This window comes from Xiphophorus hellerii, chromosome 16 (assembly GCF_003331165.1).
Source record: "Xiphophorus hellerii strain 12219 chromosome 16, Xiphophorus_hellerii-4.1, whole genome shotgun sequence".
NCBI classification, from domain to species: Eukaryota; Metazoa; Chordata; class Actinopteri; order Cyprinodontiformes; family Poeciliidae; genus Xiphophorus; species Xiphophorus hellerii.
In genome coordinates, this window is record NC_045687.1 from 25,529,032 (window position 1) to 25,550,685 (window position 21,654).

Sequence of the window (21,654 nt, forward strand, 5' to 3'; positions counted from 1 at the left end):
TAATTCCTTACCTTTCATATAAAAAGTAAAAGACATTCTTGCAATGCCATAACATTTTGTGTTTTTGCAGAGTAATATAGGTTACATGTTTTATGCAGTGTACTTATATGGTTTCAAATGTAGATCTTGGAAGCTGTGTGTGTGGGGCGTTTACCTTAAGAGTACCAATGTCTTCGGTTCGAACCACAAATTCGTCTCGCTCCCGAAAGATTCCCTCTCCTCCACTCCCACTGTCCTCGTCTTCGCTTTCCCCGGCAATGGCAGCGTCAGCCTGCTTCTTTGCCAGGTGCAGAGAGGTGAGGCGCTGCGACGCCTGGGTCTCCTCCGGAGTCGGGGGTGACGGAGGCTCAGAGGACAATGGGGAGGGTGAGGAGGCAGACTTTGAAGAAGGAGAAGGTTCACTGGCTTCATAGTCCTGGTCCTGATCGGAGGACGAAGGGGGGGGCGTGGTGGAAGGAGGGGGAATGGACTGGGGAAGGCTAGAGAGGGGGGATGATTGGGTGGCCGGGGGGGAGGTGGAAGGAGGTGGGGAGGTGGAAGCCTGATGATAGGAGGACGGCTGAGGCTGAGACTCAGAGGACAGGAGCACTGGGCATGCCTTGTCCTCGCCCTGCTGAATGGGCAGCGATGAGGGGACGGACATACTTAAAGTATGGAGGGGTGAGGGTGAGGAGTAGGTGAACGGTGAACACTGGGAAGAAGGGGGTTGATAGGAAGGTAGTGGGGCGAGAAACGGTTCTGGTGGAGGATCTGAAACACAAGTTAGAACATTTTCTACTGAAAATTAAAGGGGCAGGCAATATTATGTATTTTCCAGTCACATAGTGACATTTTATAGCACAACCAAGTAACTACAGTAAAATCATTTCATAAAAATGATACATAGAAATCAAATATGGCTTAAAAGAAATTTTACTTCCTGATTAAATGCCTTTAAATTGGACCTCTGTTTCTTTAAAAACTCCTGCTCTTTCTGAAAGTAAGTCTTCACAATATGGCTCCTCTATCACCCCTTTAACAACTTCTTTTTTTTTACTTTCACTGAGACGTACAGTATCTCGTATAATGAGCTCAACAAACTACAAAAACACAAAATCTTACCAAGTATTTTTGCATAGTTTCTAGTGCAAATATTTTAGTACACTTGAAATGACACATAACTAACTTATAAGTAATTTTTCAGCAAGTAGCTTGTTTTAGGTCAATAATTCCTTAAAATTGACAAAAAAGCACTAGTTCTACTGGCAGGTTACTTCATTAATAAAATGGGAAAGGTGTCTTGTGATAAGTGAAATCTGCCAATGGAACTAGTACATTGTCATCAATATTAAGGAATTAAGATGGGATCTTAATTATTGAAAGTATGCTCCCTCTCTTGTTGAAAAGTTACTTGCAATTTAGCATTGTGTTATATAGAGTGTACCAAGATATTTGCAGTAGAAACTAGACCAAAATTACTTGATAAGATTTTGTGTTTTTTCCAGTGCAGCTTCACAGTTCCACCAGAAGTTTGGAAACTACATGCCCGAGCAGGAGCTGTGTCTCGAAGGCGGCGTTTGATCCACCCTGGAGCTGAATGGTTGCCACAGGAGATTAAAGGATTTCTCAAACATGCTTGAAAGAATAAGGTAACACTCCAGGTATGTTTTTGATGAGAGAATAGCATAACATGATGTAAAGCTCATAAAAGTCCATTTTACATTATACAAAATAGTCATAATTCATTTCCTACTGATTTTATTACCTTCAGTGTTACAAGACTCCAGATCATCAGTCAGTTTTTCCTCCACCTCTGTTTCTTGACTCTCCAGATTCTCAGATTCTTTTCTTACTTCCTCATTATTTCCAGACTCTTCCCCTTTCTCCTCCTCTTTTCTCTCTTCTTCTACCCATTTCTGTGCATCTCTCTCCTCTGTTTTTAGTCTGTTTACCCATGTAGAGCTAACCCTCTGATCCTCATCTCCTGGTATCTCCTGCTGACCGTACGCCAGCGACTCCTCTTTTATGTTCTCTACAGTGGGGACAACAGGAGGCCCAGCAGGTAGGGGAGGGCTCACAGACGCCCCAGGAGGCATCAGTGGGGAGGGGGTAGGCTGGGTCTTGATTATGGCGGAGGCCATCACTGCAGCCAGTGAGTGTGGGGTGTCATAGAGGGCTGAGATAGCAGACGAGATGCTCTTCTGCAGATCCTGGTTTTTGCTCACAGAGTCCTCCTCGTCCGAGGAGAAAGACGGCAGCGTCTCCAGGTTCCGCTTCAACTCCTCGTCCAGAGGCTTGCAGGGACTTGGGCAGCCAGTGAGCACCAGCTCAGTCCCCTTCTCACTCTGCCTGTCCTGGCTGAAGTCTTCAGGAGCTGGCTGTGGAGAAGGTGGAAGTAGGGAAGGAGGAGATGAGGACAAAGGCCTGATTCCTCCCTTCAGAGAGGAACAGGCATTCAGGACTTCCTGCTCAACTTCATCTTGTTCCAGCACCAGGTCAGACTCTTTCTTGCCTGTCTTTAGGAAATCCAAAAAAGACGCCATGAATCCAGGTTTGAAGTCCAAGTCTTTATCATCAGCCTGGAAAACAGGAGAGTCTCACCAGTGACTATATTTAGGATTCTTTATTACAAGATTGTCCCATTTCTAATGTTGCTGTTTACACATTCTCTCCCTATAATTATACTACATTATAACTATATTGTAGTATAGTTATACCCTAACCCTACTAAACTATAAAGTAGGCTTTACTCTTCAACATTTCAGTCACATTTACAACCACAAACATCTACACTGTTACTCATAACACTGTTCTTACTTGAAAAGGTTGAGTGAATATAACTTGACTTTGGTCAAAATTTTTGCTAACACTCAAATAAGTTCAGTACATTTTTGAGTGTATAGTGAATTGTATTGTTGACTTAAATAGAATGAAGTGAATTAAGATTTTTATTATAATACTTTGATTTTAATAAGTTCAGGCCCTATTGAGGTAAAAACATAAAACCAGCAGCAGCAACTAATTAAACCTCTTTTTAATTTGTTATAAAAATTTGTTTCAAGATATTTAAGGTGAAAGGGTAGACTCCAAAGCTTTGAATAGTTGTCTCTCTTCTCTTTTTCCTATATTGATGAATCATTTATATTTTAATTGTCTTTATATAAATACATTCTTTTATTTTGGTGTCTATTCTGCCCAGGGACTGAAGCTTTTGAAAAGCCTCTCTGCTCGTTTTTGTTCATTTGAAGCAAATGCTCTTAATCTCCAAAGTACCTGTCAAATAAAAAAAATAAACCAATTCTCTAAACTGAACCACACTAGAAGATATATAATGCAATTGAATTCAAATCTGTCCATTGATATGCTTGAGTTGTATTGTATTGAATTCTATACAATACAATGTTTTATTGTTACAATGGCAATAAATATTACATTCTGTTCTAAAACATTTTGTGATTGGGTTTTAAAACTACATGGATAACAAAGTTGTTCCTTTTCTATTTCACAGGCCTGTTGGGAATGCAGATGCAGACGAGGTGCTCAAGAAGTGTGAACATGCTCTTGAGATTTTGGAAAAGCATGATGAGGAGCTGTTGACTGAGTGGACAGAGGGGCTGGAGGACATCTGCCAATTACATCTCAAAGAGCCACTGTTGATAAAGCCACAATAAAGTACACTAAATGTGCTAATACTGTTGGAAGGACACTATTTGGATATCACGTTTGGGATATGGAGCTACTCTGATTTGAGCCACAAGGGGGCGGTGATGTTTAGCTCACCCTAATGAAGCAACAAGCCTCATATTTCCAAACTGTGTATTTGCTTCATGAAATCTAACTTGTTAACCGGATCTAAAGCATATGATATCGGCAGTTTTTACTGTATTTGAGTTCCACGAATGAGAACATATTATAATACTATTATAATACACTATGTAGTGTATTAGCTGAATGTCAAAGATGAAAAATTTGATATAAATATATATATATACATACAAATCATAATTCATTATAGATCTACAAGATGTAACATTTTGCTTCACTTATTTTACCTTTTAAATAGTTTCATATAGTAAGAGTCTACATGCTAATCTGCAGCCAATTTCACCCAACAAACAGCAGGTGGTAGCATGGGTCTTGTGCCGAAAAATGCAGTAACTGTGGCAACAGCTGCCGTGGTAACACGTATCTCTCTCCTCTCTCTTTTGTCAGTCAGAGCTGGCTGTCAGTCAACTGTAACCCCCTTTTATCTAAACCTTAAATCAGAGAAACGGGGCTGAAATCTTATTAAGATGTTGTATTTTTCCCTTTATCTGTCAGAGACACAACAGGAAATACATTTTTTTTACATTCATGTTTCCAAAACACCTGTAAGTACCTGTACATCACATTACATCATAGAGAGTGGAAAAGCGGCAATAGGCACCTAAAGTGTGAATCAGTTAGAGAATTTCCTTTCTCTACCAGAGGCATTAGTTTGAATAGATGAGGTATGAATTATATATCAGGCTCAGCGGCTTCTTCATTTTACAGAGGGTGGAAAGCAACTTACTGAATTGGTGAGTTTCTGCAGATCAGCCCAGGATTCAGGATTCAGTGGATGGTCCATTTCTTTTTTCCAGCTACACACCATCATCTGAGTTGACATCAGAGAAAACGGCTTTTAGGATCTCTTTGTTAGACCTGAGGTTTGACACGAACTGCAAGGTATTGTTCATCAAAATCGCTTTGAACAGCAGCATAGTTTTCATTTATTGAAAAATAATTTTAAAAAAATACTCAGTTTATGGTGCTATTGCCAATTAAGACCCACTGTTTGTTTATCTGATAAGCTTAAATGTTTTAGATAGTCAAACTAATTTGAATGTTGGACATTAATAATCTGAGTAAATACAAAAAGTCATTTTCCATTTTTTAAATTATGATTTCATTCATTAAGGGAAAAGAGCTGACCAAACAAACATTGCACTATGTGAAAATAGTGATGAATCATGAATTCATTTGGATACAGTATTTTTGTTGCTATTCACACCAAATCCAGATTTCCATCTGATCTACGCAATTAAAAAGACACACAAATTGGGCTCTATTTATGAACAATTTTGGTTCAATTTATAGAACTGCGCCGCTCAGGGTGGCAGTATATTATTCAAATTCAAAAAATACCTTACTAATCCTAAAGGGAAATTAAATTATGAAAGTACAAAGCTACTCGAATGTGCTGCCACCTTCAGTGGGGCAATTCTAGAACATATGTACAGTATGTTAGAGTAACTCTTTACTTGCATTGAGATTTCTTTCTCTTTTTCAAACTTTCATTCCTGCCTTTTTGGAGGAAAAAATCTTTTTAGGACAACTGTTCCTTTTTATTTGGATACTGTGTAGTAGGACTGAATTTGGGCAATATTTTTCATATTTTTGCTATTCTGTTATGATGCGTAACCATAGCAACAGGGTGGTTTACAACAGGAAGCAGCTCAAAATCCGAAAAGTTGAAATAATAGTTGAATAAAAGCCAGAAATCCTAGAGGAGCTGAAAAGGAGGCATTGTGGATGCAGAGCAGGAGCAAAAAGGAATGAAAGGAGGAGGAAATTCAAGCCATCTCTTCCATCCATCGTAATGGGCAACGTAAGATAGTTAGCTAACAAGATGGATGAACTTCAAGCCCCAGCAAGGACTCAGCAAGAATACAAGGAATGCAGCATAATGTGTTTTATGGAGACATGGCTGCAGGATTATATCCCCGACTCCAACGTCTCTCTGCCAGGCTTCGTGTGAACCGACAAAGATTTAGAGAGCAGCAGGAAAAGCAAGAGAGGTGGATTAGCAGTGTCTGTGAACAACAGATGGTGTCATCAGGACGTTACTGTGAAGTGTCGTCTCTGCAGTCCAGACATTGAACTCTTGGTAGCAAGTTTATGACCATATTATTTAGTTCACCAGTGTTATTTTGGCAGTTGTTTACATCCCACCCTCAGCTGTTGCCGATAATGCATGTGATTTCATCAGTTCTGTTGTTGTTAAGATAAACCCCAATGCATTTGTGGCAATATATAGTGATTTTAATCATGCCTCACTCTCTTCAACACTACCAACATTTCACCAGTTTGTCAGCTGCTCCACCCAGGAAAACAAGATTTTGGATTTGTTTTATGTTAATGTCAAGGATGTGTCTCTAAACCAAGACCTCCTCTGAGGAAATAGAACCATAATTTAGTTTCTCTATGCTCTGAATACAAACCTCTGGTGAAGAGGCTACCTGTTAGGAAGATGGCTGTTAGGAAGTGGTCAGAGGAAGCAGAACAGGTCCTCCAGGCTTGTTTTGAAGCAACTGATTGGACTACTCTCTGCCAGATGCTTTCCAAATAACAAACCCTGGATCACCTGTGGACTAAAGAATCTGTTAAAGAAAAAAAGAGCCTTTAGGGAACCAGACAGGGAGTTTTTGAGGAGTAGAAAGAAGGACCTCAAAGTAAAGATCAGAGACAACGAGGAGAAGTACAGGAAAAAGCTGGAGAATAAACTGCAGAGGAACAATATCAGAGATGTGTGGACAGGGGTGTAGAAGATTACAGGCTTCAAGCAACAGGAGAATAAGATAGATGGAAGTCTGGATTGAGCAAATGCGCAAAAGTTGTGCTCAGCAACATCTGCTGAGGTTTTTGTGTTGTTTCCTTCAGTGGTTGTTGGTGCAGCACCACCACAGGTGAGGTGGGGAACAAGTTTTTCAAAGGGTTTGGCTCATTTGATACAATGCAGTGTGACAGCAAACCACAACAGCTAAAAATGTAACAAATGTTGCAATTTTACTCCCCAATCAAATTAAGTCCAGCGGACTATCAGGTGTGAAAAATACGAGCGGAAAGAAGAGCAGTTGGATGCAGCATCATCAGCAATGACTACACAGCGTGCCTGTGTTTCTATAGGAACTGTGCCATAAGAAACATCTGCAATTACTTTATTTCTGCAAAAAGCTACAGAAAAGCAGATTTCTTTTTTTTCATAGCTCTCCAGTTCCATTATGAAAACACTAATTTATGAATAATTCTTCTACAAATAATGTCTTAATACCCACCATTAAAGTTCCTAACACTTTTCATTCATGCTGACATCCATCAGTAGGACTATGAGAAGCTCCACTTGTGTTTTAAAGAGCAGACAGAGGTCTGCTGATGAGGACAGTTTTACGGATTACTCAGCACTTCCCCTACAGAATCCTACAAAACCCTCACAGGATGTAGATGATAGTTCACCAAATCATCTCCCCTGAAAATCTCCTGGAGATTCATGTGGGAACCCGAAGTGCCTTGTACATGTCACTGTTGCTGAGGAAACAAGCTTTCTTTCCATCCTGCATGTCTGTCATCCTCTACAGGTACGGTGCATTTTTAATCAATTAATTTCATGCTCAACAGAAACAAAAACACTGGATCAACAAATTAAGTCAATACATTTAGAGAACAAATAAAATTTGAAAAATTATTCACATCCCTTATACTATTTCATATTTTCCCTACACAAAGTCAGACATCAGTTTTTATTGGAAGGAAAAGGATGTGTGGGTTCAAATCAAAGTGCTTTAATAGAAGAGTATGTGACTTCTTGTTTTTTATTACATATAACAATATCAGTTCTTGAAGACATTTCACCTGTCATCAAAAAGACTCAACTTTACATTTACTCAAGGACAAGGGCCATTGGTTTGAAGAAAACAATGTCCACATTTTGGACATGGTGGACAGGCATTTTGAGTGGGAATGAAAACCAACACTAAACAGAGGAGGTGACCTCAAATTTCATCTTTCTAACACCTGTTCTATAGCCCTTACTTGGGACATGCAACCAAAACATCTCACATATCAGTGATATGTTTAGTTCATCCAGCAATAAACTTATTGAGCTGCATGCATCCGTTGGTGACTTCAGTGGTCCTTGTGATTGTTTCAACTACATATTATTCTATAGTGTGCAACTTAATTGGCAAAGCAATGCATTTTAAATCTATGTAAGACATGATACACATTTTTAAGATTTATTTTCAACTAATGTATAAGTATGGAGAAATTTTTCTGCCATAATCCAAGAGCACACATTTTCAGTCTGAAAGCAGGATTTCATGTCTTTTGCTCTCAAAACGTTTAATACTTTTGCTTACAATTTAATTTTGAAAGCAGGACTTAATGTCTTTCTTCTCAAACCTTTTCCTCTCGCTCAGACTTAGGCTCTACTCAGAGCCAATCTCCTAGAGACTTAGTCTGAGCGCGAGGAGAACTTCTGAGTACAAGTTTTGAGAAGAAAGACATTAAGTCCTGCTTTCAAAATGAAAATGGAAGCAAAAGTATTACGTTTTGAGAACAAAAGACATGAAATCCTGTTTTCAAACTGAAAATGTGTGCTCTTGGATTATGGCAGAAAAATTCCTTCATATATAAAAAACATACACTATTTCATGGGTATCCAAAGAGGGTACACAACTGTCCAGATAAAAGTAGTTCTGAGCCACAGACATTTATCTGCATAATTTTATGATCAGTGAGAATTTTACTTTTTTGTTGAAATAAATCTGCTATTCTTGAAGTGGACAAGGGCTGCACTGCAAATGGCCTGAACAACCTACTTTGGACACCCCTGCACTATCAACAGACATGTTCTCTGATTCTTGTTCATTGTTTTCCAATGGTATTCTCTTATCCTTATCATATTTTAATTTATTTGTATGTTCTATTTGAACAAGCTGTACCACCTACACAGAAGACTTTTAAAACTGTGTGGAATCCCTTTTCAACAAAAACATGCAATATTCTAACCTGTTGATCAGGTAAATTGACCAATGTATTACACATGTCAAACTATTATCTACCTCTCCTTCTCTGTGCTGCAGCTTCATCACATTGTCTTGTGTCTCATCATGGTCATTTCTTCCAATGTCCACGACGCCGCTTGGTCCTGGACTCATGCCCAGAGATGGTGCTGACCCCACTGATCCATCAGACAGAACCGGCTCCCAACTGGACAGAGAGTCTGTCTTCAGCAAGGACTCTGACTGTGGCATTGTGGAATGCGGTTGTTTCATCTGAGACACAGACAAGTAGGATGCTGATGAGAATTCAAAAGCATTTTAAATATTTCAAAATATTCATGCTAAAATGTTGATATTAGTAAGTTCATATGTCTGCAGCACTCTTTCTACTTTCAATTTCAAACATTTAATTGCCTGAATACTAATGACGTCTTCTGTATGGTTCAGGTGAATATTTTACTCAGTTCATTGCTGGTGTAAATGGGAATGAAAGTAGGAGTTTAGCTGTGCATTCAACCATCTGTCTGAGAAAGCCAGAGGTTCAGGGAGAACAAAATGGTATTCATTTTATTAAACAAGGTTTATGCTCATTTTTCATTTACAAATTCTAAATTGTTCCTGCAAGTTTCATAAGATGCTGGACATTTAAGTACAAAATATTTATCTTGAACTAAACACAAATCACCAAACAGTGCTGACTTCTGATTTTGGGGCAAGCTAAAGGGCCATTTCATAGCTTTCTGGCATCAAAGCAAAATTATAAAAGCTCTTTAAAAATCTGGAACTCTTGTACCTGTCAAATACTGATTGGATTGTGCTCCAACACATCCAAAGCATCCCAGCACACTTTGAGGAAAATATATTTTTTTGAAAAACAAGCTGTTTCGTTTGGATAAGTATCAATCACAATCAGCCAATCAAAATACTGCACCAAGCATCAAATATTATGAAACAATAAAATAAATTATATAAGAAATACTTAAATCTTAAACCTCAGGTATATTTAGTTAAGCACATATACTCAACTAAAGTGGACACATACTTGTGAATTTTAGTTAATATTTCCTTAATCATATACCTAAATATGATTAAGGAGCCCCTTAACCTCCACCCACCTCTTCTTGTTGAGATCACCACCACTAACTGTGTTTTAATACAGATTTGGTGGAATTTGGGAGAGGGGGTGAAGTTTAACTGGCCACGCTTAAAAGCAATGATTATTATTTGCTGAGATGTGTTTGTGAACAAACTGAGCTCAAACACAAATATTAAACTCAGCATCAGGTAACATATGGTAACATACCACAATCAAATAATGGATTTTTTTTTTTTTTTGCCCTTTTGCAACGTAAACTTCCCAACTCCTTTTAATCTTAAATTTTAAACAATTTAAAATATTTTATTTTATCTATGTTGAAACCATTAAGTCAATTTTAGTAGCATTGTCATTCTCAATAAACAGATGTAGAAATTCTACACCAGTTTTTACATCTCTGATGGTGGCAGAGATACACCACCACTGAGATACACTAATAGAGCCATATTGAGATCTGGCTCTGATTTGGATTCTGAAAAGAACCCTAGGATTAAAAAACAGATATTGAAAGATCTAAAACTGGGGAAGCCCTGCTTTGCTGGATGTTAGGGCTTATTATTTTTGTTTTTAATTTTGGGATTATTCAGGCACTGGTTGCAGAAAAAACATTCATTATCTCCTTGCCTGGCTATAGATGCAGGTTGCTTCTTTCTCTTCAATATGTATCTTGTCTCCTTCATTTTTGTCTCACACTCAACATGCCTTTATCTACAAAAACACCTGCATATCGCTCTTAATTTGATAGCAATTCGACACCACTTTGAATTTAAAGCATTCTTAGATACTGTGGCCAACAATCGGTCATTTCTGTTTTTAAGACTGACAAGAGACTACAACTCAGAGAAATTTTTTTATCTTTAGGATACAGATGTAATTTTGCTTTGGGTTTGTTGGAAAGTGAAGAAAGTGTAACATCAATGTTACTAAACTCATCATTCCACTTGAAATACACAAAAAGTAGAACAAGCATTTGGATTTTTCATCTGGCTATCACGTACACAAAGGTATTCAACTCTGCATATTCTTGTGCTTTTCCATGTCTGGGTGTAGTTTGGAGATTATTGGAAACAACTAACAATCAGCTGACTGATAATAATTGGCACCCTCAACTATTGAGGGTGTAGTAACGTGGATGTTGTTCGGAAAAGAACATTTAATGTCCATCTGAAATTAGTCAAATATCTCCTAATACAGCACTGTATCTCAAAGATATTAACCTTTTGAAATCTAGTTTTGAACAGCCAGAGTACGGATTGTTAGCATTCCAATGGTTTTCCTACAAACTCGTAGTGCTATGTCTGTCTGCTACAGGTAGAACAACCATTTGTAATAATTTCACTGAACTGTGACTTTAAAAAATCCAAACCATTCATTTAAATATAATTTTTTTTTCTAATTTTGTTGCATTTACCTTGATCGCTTTAGCTAAGTCTTGCTGGGGTGTATGCTGCTGTCTTTCTTCATAAACTTGATGGTGGTGCAGTTGGTGGGAAAAGGACACTTCCTGCTGAAGATGGTGGTGATGCTCCACATGTTTGTGTGGAGCTTGAGGAAGGTCAGCCTGTTGGCTGTAATATTGTTGTGGATGTTGGATGTGATGCCGTTGGCTGTACTGTTGTTGTAGTTGGTGTTGCTGCTGCTGATATGGAAGGTTTTGTGCTTTGTTCATGTTTCTGTGAGTTTTCACCAGTCCTTCCTCTCGTCTACCACGTCCCCTACCTCGCCCACGTCCTCTCCTTGTTTCTCCAGTAGCTAAGCCCATCAAACCCCTGCAGTAAGGAGGTTCTGGAAGAGGGCGAATGCGTGGTCTGCCTCGTGGCCGAGGAGGGCCTTCACGTTTTGGCTTGGTTGGTTTCCTGCCCCTTTTCTTAGGGCCATCATGAGATAGGATGTGTGAATTGTGCCCAATTAGAGTGTAGCTAGTAGGGTGGCAGAAGTCGACATCACTTGTCATTGGACTGAGTTCTGTAGCCCTCCTACAACTTGATACCAAATCTGGCAACAGGTCTGGAAGTCGTCGGCTGTTCAGACGAATATCTGCCGGAGCATCAGCTTTATCTTCATCATCTTCAAATTCATACTCTTGAGGATAGTTTTTCTTTGTTTTGGGTTGTGGATCACGTCGCTGTTTGAGCAAGTGAAAAGAGCTAGTCTTCAGTAGTTTTTTGGGTCTAGAAGAACAAAAGATAGGTGAAGTCAAACCAGTAGTGCTGGAACTTCCAACCACAGCTCCCATTATTTTGTTAGCAGATGCATCACCTTGGGCTGCTGAACTCAGTGCTATAGAGTGATTCTGAGACTGGATGAGACCAAGCTGGTCAGTATTCACAGTAGAAGGAAGCTCATGGGTTTTTACAGAGTCAAGGCCTAAATGCAGATTGCCATTACCTGTTCCTGGAAGGGTGTGACAGTACTGTCCATAAACTTGATCAGTGTGATGATTACCCAGACCATATCCCTCTCCAGCACCTCCAACCTTTAGGTCTTCTACATCTTCCTGTGGTTGCCCACAACTCTGATTAAGAGTTCCTTGAATAGCCTGTCCTGTCCCAGAATCCCCAGCACAATTTGACTTATATTCAGATGAACAAAACATATTCTCCACTTCAGGAAAGAATGAGCGATCCTCATCTTGTAAGAGTGAGTCTGGAAAGCAGATGGATGATAGAGGTGGAAACCGTTGCTGTTGCTGAGTTTGATCCAGTCCAACTTTATTTGCTGGGGTAATTGTGTCAAACTGGTGCTGTTTGAGCTGGTCTAACCGGGAGTGTGGAAGTTGTGTTTCATGCTGTCTTTGTTGAGCTTGCTGTGGATTGTGAGGAGGAGCCATGTTTGCTGACATTAAATGGGGTTGCAGATGACCTAACTGTTCATGTGATACCTGCTGGTGAATGTGTGCTTGTTGCCCTTGGAGAGCATGGGAGCGGGTGTGGGCAGGTGGCAGGTTGAGGTGGTGAAGGTGTGAAGATGTGGATAAATCTAAATCTGGTTCAGCAAGAAGATTATGGAGATCTGGGTGCTTTTGTTGAGAATGATGCTGAGGTGTAAGTCTGTGCTGGTGTGTATACCTTTCTCCACCACCTCCCTCGATTACTGGAACAGTCATACCAAGTTCAATTCCGTCGAGTGGTTCACTAGTGTCAATGTTATTGGTCTGTGAAAGAGATTGGTCTAGCATTTCCAGAGGAGGTATTGAATTCTGACTTGTTTGAAGCTGATCTCTTGCTTGAGTAGCAAGTCTGTAGTGGGAATCTATACCTTGGTTCTGCAGTGGAAGTGGCAACTGAGGAGAAAGGTTCTGTGAATCTGATTCCACCCCAGCAACCCTCGTTTCACCAATTGTACCAATCATACCTGGCTGACTCAAAGGGTTATGTGGTTGCTGTTGGGGCTGTGTGAGTACTTGCTGAAGGTCTATTTTAGTGCAGGGGGTATGAGAATGTGCAGACTCCATCACATGTGTTGACTGAGAAGGGTCTGGTGGATTTGTCAAAGAAATGGGGGCCTGACTTTGGCGAGCCTGAAGCAAGTCAGGTGTATTACATAGATAGGCATTGTCATTTGTACTTGAAGGCTTTTTTTGGTCAGTACGTGGATTGTTCCGAGTATGGGAATTGGCCTGACAATGCTGAGAATGTTGAGAGTGCTGATCAAGTTGACTGTGCCGGGATTGTTGGGTAATTTGATGGGAGTGTTGAGCGTGCTGCTGAGAATATGGGGACACATGTAAATGATAGGAATGTTGGTGGTGTGGGTGTTGGGTATAGGGATCCCCTCTTCCATATTGTACTACAGACTCCAAAGACTCATGTTGCTGTTGATTGCTCTGGATAGTAAGGGAGCAAGACAGAGATTCTGAAACTCCTTGTACTTCTCCAGCAGGGCACTTTGACACAGTCAACTCTGACGTGGTCTGTTGTTTTTTCTGGGTTGATTCTAACTGTCTGTTTAGGTCATTTGCTGCTTCAGTAATCATTGACTCTGAACCAGAGTGGTTGGTACCATTATTGGTACGAATGACACTCTGAGAATGGTGGCGCTCATTTGAGAGCTTGTTGATATCAAAGCTCATCCCCTTCCGTTCACTATTTCTAGCCTGTGATATACATTGGGATAACTGTTGAGAATGTGAATGATGCTGGGAATGATGAGGTGCTGCTCTTTGTGTTTGTAGTAAATGTTGGAACAAGAAATCTTCAGTTTCTTCTGCTTCAACTCGAGATCGATCAGCTGCCAATAATTTTGAATCAGGTTTTGGTTTGGTTGGTGTTGAGTGATAGGTGTCGCTTTGAGTTTGTCGTGTATTGGGGAAACTTTCTGGTGAGGACATAAAAGCAGGAGACAAGATAGAAGACAAGTATTTAGTCCCTCCTGAGCTACCAGGGGTCGGTGAGGGGCAAACAGCAGCAGGGGAATGTAAAGTAGAGTGACAGAGAGTAGAAATGATAACAGGTGATGTACTTGACTCAGGCAGATGATAGGAGCTGTTACTTTCATTACCAACAGCAGGAGTAACACTCCCTGCCCCTACAGATTTAATTCCACCCCTTTGTGTAGCTGCTCCTGATAAAGCTCCCATCCTTGATGATTCATTCCCATATTCCAAAGGACTGCTTGCCCTCCTGAGAGAAGCAGAGCCATAATTGGAGTCACCAAAGACTATTTCTGCAGCAAAAGAGTGTCCTCCAGAACCTATACTGGTGAAAGCCTTTCCTCCAGTGACTACTTCCCCAGAACTTAAATCCTCGGGACGAGGTGAGCTAAATCCTCCAAAGCTCTGGGCCATGTGTGCAGATGGCACTTGGGTGGGGGAGTAAGACTGGACATGGGGAGATGGAGAGGTCTGGTTTGGCATGACAGTGCTAGATTTCACCAGAGATTTAGAGCCATAGCTGGTTAGGCATTGTTTAAGAGCAGGTTGTTGAACAAGGGAAGATGACACCACTGGCAGTAGAGGTGGTGCTGGGGCTAGCTGAGGACCATGCTGCTGACAAGAGCGTGTGGGCAAGGAAATACTGTTTGCCTTGGAACTAGAGGAGGATTCTGATGGTGGACTGTGTGCAGTACGGGTGGAAGACGAAGAACCTGAAGTGGAATAGCCACTGTTGGAACTGGAACCAATGGGTCCCTTTGTGGCAGATGAAGAGGATACAGAGGAACTAGATGGTGAGGTTGTGTAGGGAGTTTGGATAGTCGGTTGATATGACTGAGGTTCCATCTGAGGTGAGGGCTTAGGATCAGTAGACAAACTTTGTTCATCCAGGGGACTACAGGGCATTCCAGCATTCTGATGCTGACTGACTAACTGTTGGTATCTAGATGACCCACCACAACTGGTATATTGGTGTAGAGCTGTAGCCTGAGCTGGAGGTGAACGCTGGTAATGTTTGATCACACTGTCTTGCCGAGAAACTACACTCTCTGGAGCAGACTGTGGCTGGGGAACTGCTGCCCCCAGCAGGGCGGGAGAAGAAGAGAACATGGATGAAGAGCATAACTGAGAATGCCGATTGTGAAGTTGAGAAAACAACAGGTTGAACTGGGCAGGAGGTAAGTGGCAATTAGAGTCGTCGGATGAAATTTGGTTCTGAGGAGCCGGGGACTCCTGCGATCCCCTATATGTGGCACTTTGAGAAGAAAGCAAGCGATCAAAGCCCAAGCTGGACTGGGAGGGGGTTTTAATGTGCAGAGGAGAAACATGGGGGGATAACAATCCATTAGAAGTTGGGTTATATGTAGGGGCATCCTGCAAGGATAGAGAAGGAGTGAATGATCGTCCAGGGAAGGAGCCAGGATGTTGATAAGCAGAAAGGGATGAAGAAGAGGGAAAGGATCCAGAACCTGGAATGGCCCCAGAAATAAAGAGCTCCGCAGGGCCTGGTGTATGCATTGCTAGGGAGCACAATGATAAACAAAAAGTGTTATTTAACACACAAAGGTCATTTTTGATTTTCAAATCAACAAAATTTTCATTTTACATGTCTGCAATTTAGATTTGAGAAAATCTTTGTGGAATTCAATAATCATTCAAATTTGAGCAGATCACCGACACTCACTGGGCTGCCAAGAGGGTGTCCGAAACTGAGAGAGAAGAGAGGAAGAAGAGGGTGTAGCCTGTGGACCCCGGGACTCTAGTGCTGAGATCAGATTAATGACAGCAGGGTCAGGACCAGCGGTGCTGGCGTGGTGCAGGCTGGTGTCAAACAGCCCAGAAAGACCTGGCAACAAACAATAATTGAGTTCAGTTTAATTCCATTTTTTATATGGCAGTAGTAAACAACAAATATCACCTCTAGGTACTTTAGAAGTGCCTTGAGGCGACAGTGCAGAAACACAATAGAGACAGAGAAAATAAAAACTCCTCTTTAACAGGAAGATACTTGCAACAGAACCGAAACTTGACTTAGTGTGAGCTGGCATCTGCAATAATAGACAGTATTTGAGAAAACATAGCTTACAGACAAGAAAAGAAACTAACACACTGAAAGAATACTTTCGTTGTTTAAAAAAAAAAAAAAACTGAGAGGTAATGGTAAGTTAGTTAGTGGTTTCATCTAGGAGAAAACACAAATAAACAAGCTATGTGCTGGTTTTCAAGTGTTTAAAAAGAAAGAGCATAAAAATGTATGGCAAAGACTAGAACATTGTCTTTGCTCTATTGTTCTCTTTTGTAGGTATGAGTGACAATAATTTTTTGTCACTCATATAAAGTGAAACTTAAATATTTTAAAGATTCATTGCACATCTAGTGAATTATTTCAAACCTCTATTTCTTGTCATTTTGATTGTTATTCTCACTGCATTAAAGTTGCAGGAGGTAACTTTTATAAAAAAAAATATATATACAATAAATTTGCCCCAAAATCGCAGAAATTTCCAGAACCCAGACACCCTAAAAAAAAAAAGGAAAGCTCCAAATCTGAAAAGTTGCAAACCCACCAGACAAAAACCTCAAACCTTGAGATCAATCTCAGAACCCTTGTGAAAGATAAATATACTAAGTTAAATCTTAGCATACTTGAAGCCAGGCCAATTATTAGAGTACATCAAGTTTAAGGATTATAACTTAAAGCATGCTGTTTTATAACTATAATTTTGTACTTAATGTATTTTAATTGTAATTAAATTGTAGAAAATCACATTTTCGTGCATTTGGAGTGCACCGAGTGTATTATGTGCTAAAGTGGAACAGCTTTACACTTCAGGTATATAGCTTTTATATGTAATATAACTATGCTTGATTAGTAAAACTTAAGTTTACCATTTTTGTAAAATATTCACATTTGATTATATTTAGAATATCTTTTAAATTTATAAGCATTATATAGTTTATATATTTGTACTGTAATCACAGTATGTTCCAATTAAACTTTTAGTTTATTATAATTGCTAATGAAGTACACTTTTTAGTTACTTATCAATGTCTTTCATTATTCTTCTTTGCCACTTTGTACATTACATGCCTCATACACACTACAGTACTGCAAACATATCAGGCTACAAGAACACAGAAGGATCAATTACAACACACTTTCCAGGAGAAACAAATACAATGTGTATTCAATATATTCACATTTTTCAAGAGTAAATTGTTAATATACCATCACAGACTGCAAATATATTATGTTTACAGATATGCTTATAAAAACTAGCACAATACAAAAAATTGGTACACTTTATTGTAAAATATTGTTTTAATTCAATGCCACAGTATTCCAGTATTACTCCAGACAAACTAACATTTCTCCTTCCTAAGAACAGTGAGGATCAATGACAGAACATTCCCATCCATCGCACTTTACAGAAACCTACAAAAGAGAACAATAGAGGAATTAAACAGAGAAAGTTCTTGTATTTTAAAGAGTTCAGAAAAATGGCAAAGAAAACAGTATGGCTTACAATTTTAGGACATTGTAGACTCGCTTTGTATGTGGCATCAGAATTAGTCTGATGATTGGGACCAGATGCCTGGGGTGAAAAAACATTTCTAGGTGACTTCTTTGCCTGTTTATGTTAGAAGTAGGAAAATAGTCAGCAATATCATAAAATCAGTTGATGATGGCATTAGATATAAAGTGTGGCTTAAGTGTGGACTTCAGGCAGACAAACTACCTTAAAATCTTTCCATCCATGATCTGAACACGCTGAGCCTTGAAGGATGGTGAGGGGGGCTGGTGGTGCCCATGTCCAGCAGTCATCAGATGAGAGGCGGGATTCACCCTGGACAGGTCACCAGTCCATCTCTGGGCCCTGAAAGCTAACAACAAATAAAATGTATGAAACAGAAATGTTTCATACATTTTAAGGGGAATAAAATGTATGATATGTCCAATTACTTTTCAATCAAATCATGTTCATTAAGCACTTATTGTTGGAAACACACCAGTTTTGGCTATTAAAAATGTAGACAGGAAAAAAAACATGCCGTACCCTATGAAGAAATGGAGCTTCATCCTCAGAACTGGTTGGTGATCTGGTGGAGCCAGAGCCTCTGAGACAGCAAAGTCTTTAGGTTTTCTAGTTCCTGATCCCTGGCTTCCTCTTTCATCTTCATTTGCTTACTGTAAAAATATGTTTTAGATAAAAACAGTGATTATCAAAGTCTCTTTGGCATACTGAGCTTAATTAAATCCAGGTTGAGTTTATCTAGAAAACTATATTAAGTGTCAACACACAGAGCCTTCATGCAGTTATAACATGATGATGAACGATTGTTATAAAAATATAATCATAACATTTGTTAAAATATCTATTTCTGAAACAAAGTTTGTTTATATATATGCTGCACTGTTTATAATTAAACAAAGATAATTAGCATTTTGAAGCAAACTTACCACACGTTAGCAGCCTTCGTCCCTTCAGGCTCCTTTCGTGACCCACATTTCATTTGCATCCAGTTCTTGTTCTGTTGTGTTGTCGTTTAACTTGGACTAGGACGTCACCAGCTTGAATTTACCAAAACTACTAACTATTATCAAGGCTCTCTATACTTTTAAGGCAATATTATGCGAGTAAAAATGGCAAATTTGAACAGCATCTCTTCTCCTCTACAGCTCACGATGATGCTGGGAAAAGTGCCATCTTGTTTTTATGGCACTTTTCAAAAAAACTTTCAGTTCAGCATTACCACCACCATCTGGTCTGGAGTGTGAACTGGAGCTAATGCCGTTCACTAATAGATAGATCTTACATCACACATCTGAAAATGGATTGGGTAAAATTAGCTTCTGTGTTTTAGTTAAAAAACTGGAGACAACAGATCATATTCGGAGAGATGTAAAAAAGGAGATACTTCCTACATTTAGTGTTAAGGACAAGTATTGTTTTTGTTGTAGAACCTCTGTCACTAAACTGCCGACGTTTGTTTTGAGGCATGAACACATTATTTACTTCTTTGTTAAACATTACATTAAGTTCCACGATAAGGATTGTTAATTTTTTTTATCCTTTGCTATTTTAACAAAATAGTAGAGGATTACTAAGGCAACTAAAAAAAAGCATACTTCATCAGCTTAAAGTATAAACTGAGATGTAATTTAAAACATAGTGAAATTTCTGTATATTTAATAGTTTACCTTTAAAGTAAGCTTTAAGGGAATTTTAAAAAATTCTATTTTGAGCATATTTTTTAAAATGTACACAAAATATCTTTTAAAGCATATTGTTTCATTAGTACACTTGAGCAAATGCATATTTTGTTCACTTAAAGTATACTTTTATTTAATCTATTTCCTAAAAGTGTATTGTGGTACAATTATATTTCAGTGTGTTTAAAGTTACAATTTAAAATTGGCACAAGCATGCTTTTACTATATACTTTGTATATATTTATATGCATTACACTTAATACTTAGCGTTCTTAAAATGTAGTTACAGAAATGTAAGTATGTGTGAAATATACAATTTTTTTTTCCACTAGGGATCTCCAGAATATTGCCAGAATTGGAAATATTCTATCCAGGTGTGACACTGAAAAACTAAATCATGCATTTGTTACTTCAAGGCTGGACTACTATCAGGAAGTCCATAAAATGCAGTTCAAAGCAGTTAACTGATCCAAAATGCTGCAACAAGTGTTCTGATGAAAATTAAAAAGATAGATCAAATTTCTCATATTTAAGCTTCTCTTTCTCACCTATAAACCTCTTTGTCAAATGTTCTATAACTTCATGGCTTTCTACACTTGAAAAAGGAGGACTTGATGAGACTTCAGGATTTCACTCACTCGATTTTATTTACACCGGTGAACAATGAAGAGGTGAAAAACCTACAAAACACATCCAACAATTTTGAAATTTAGTTTCAATTTAATAAATTCTTAGTTATCATTCCATCATTAACTTTAGACATGAATTTATTTCACAATTTTAACCAAATGGATTTTTTTTCTTTATTTATTTTTATTAATTTTGTTTGTTTTTTTTAATTCAAGGACATAAGGACTGAATCCTTGAATCCTTTCTTTGATTAAACCAAACAAATCCTACATGAAGTCAAACATTTTTCCAAATTAGATTTAAACTTGTTTTTCTCTCAGGACACAATTTTTACATTAATTGAATTTTAAATAATTGAATAATTGATAATTGAATTTTTGGCTCTATTTAAATAATAGAGCCAAACTTTAAAACCCAGCGATACAAATTGTTCCTTCAATAAATTCTACATTCCTCTTACTCAAATACAAAAGCAAAGCCAGACTACATTTTCAGCTGAGTCCAGTGAAAGGCTTACCGGTAGATCTTATAAAATCTAAGTCCTTTTCCCATTAATTTGATCAGTTTGCCATTGAACTGCAGATTTGGGGGCTGTGTCTGCCTTCCTCAGCTCTATTGCAAAACCAACCAAATGATCGGTGGATTCCTTATATTACCTGAGTTCAGGATGCTGCTGATTGGACCAAATTGCTTTCATCTGCTGAGAAGTGCTGCAGAGTGGCACACATGTTTATGCACCCACATCTGCACCCATGAGCAGATCTGCACAACACCCTTAATACACGTACCATTACACCTCTGCCTTATTTGTCTCTCAACTTTGAGGACAAAGTGTTCCCTTGCTGCCTATTATATTGGCACAACTAATCAGATTTTTATATAAAAAAAAAAAAAAAAAGAAAAACAGGAATTTGATATAATAGACACAGAAAGCAAATCCTCACCTATTGTCTGTCCAGGAGGACCCCAGGCTCCACCCTGCCTGGAGCTTCCAGGGTGGTGGTTGGTTGCATAGGCTCGGAGGGGGTGAGGGGGACCGTAGGTTTGGCGGTGGAGAAATTCTGAGTCTGGGTGGGATGACCTGGAGCTCCCATATAAAAGGCTGCAGAGCATATTTAGAAAGTTTGATTTTAAGAATCATTTTAAAACATTTTATTATAGTCTGCTTTGACATAAAAACATCACACTAGCAATATGCAAATAATAATGCTAATATTGTTTAAACTATTAGTTTATTTTATTAGTTTATTTATCTCACACCATTTCACTACAAAGGTTATCTTGAGGCACTTTATGAAAAATCATTTCAATTCAATCACATATTTAATTAATCCTAGTTTAATAATAATAATAATAATAATAATAATAATAATAATAATAATAATAACCTGAGTTTATTATTCAAATTGGTTGAAAGAAATTCTAAGGAAACCCACAGTAGATTGTATTGTGTCATTAACTTGCAGCATTCACTCATCCTGGGCCAGCACATAGTGACAGTAGACAACTACTGGCATTTTGTAGATGACTTTACAACAATCCCTCATACTGAGCATACATG

General features: G+C 38.7%; 1 protein-coding gene across 3 annotated transcripts in view; it reads right to left on the minus strand.

Annotated features, from left to right (window-relative positions):
* LOC116736236 (proline-rich protein 12-like) overlaps positions 1–21,654 on the minus strand; it is a 38,134-nt gene that overhangs the window by 11,644 nt on the left and 4,836 nt on the right. For all 3 annotated transcript variants that reach the window (XR_004342506.1, XM_032588591.1, XM_032588592.1), the window contains exons 2-8: positions 21,038–21,195; positions 15,933–16,094; positions 11,288–15,768; positions 8,841–9,053; positions 4,532–4,615; positions 1,745–2,558; positions 155–750 (exon numbers count right to left, since the gene is read on the minus strand). Coding sequence is in view for 2 of the 3 variants with exons in the window: in XM_032588591.1 (XP_032444482.1) it covers positions 155–750; positions 1,745–2,558; positions 4,532–4,615; positions 8,841–9,053; positions 11,288–15,768; positions 15,933–16,094; positions 21,038–21,195 (6,508 nt within the window). In the remaining variant the exon portion in view is untranslated. The remainder of the gene's footprint in view (positions 1–154; positions 751–1,744; positions 2,559–4,531; positions 4,616–8,840; positions 9,054–11,287; positions 15,769–15,932; positions 16,095–21,037; positions 21,196–21,654) is intronic.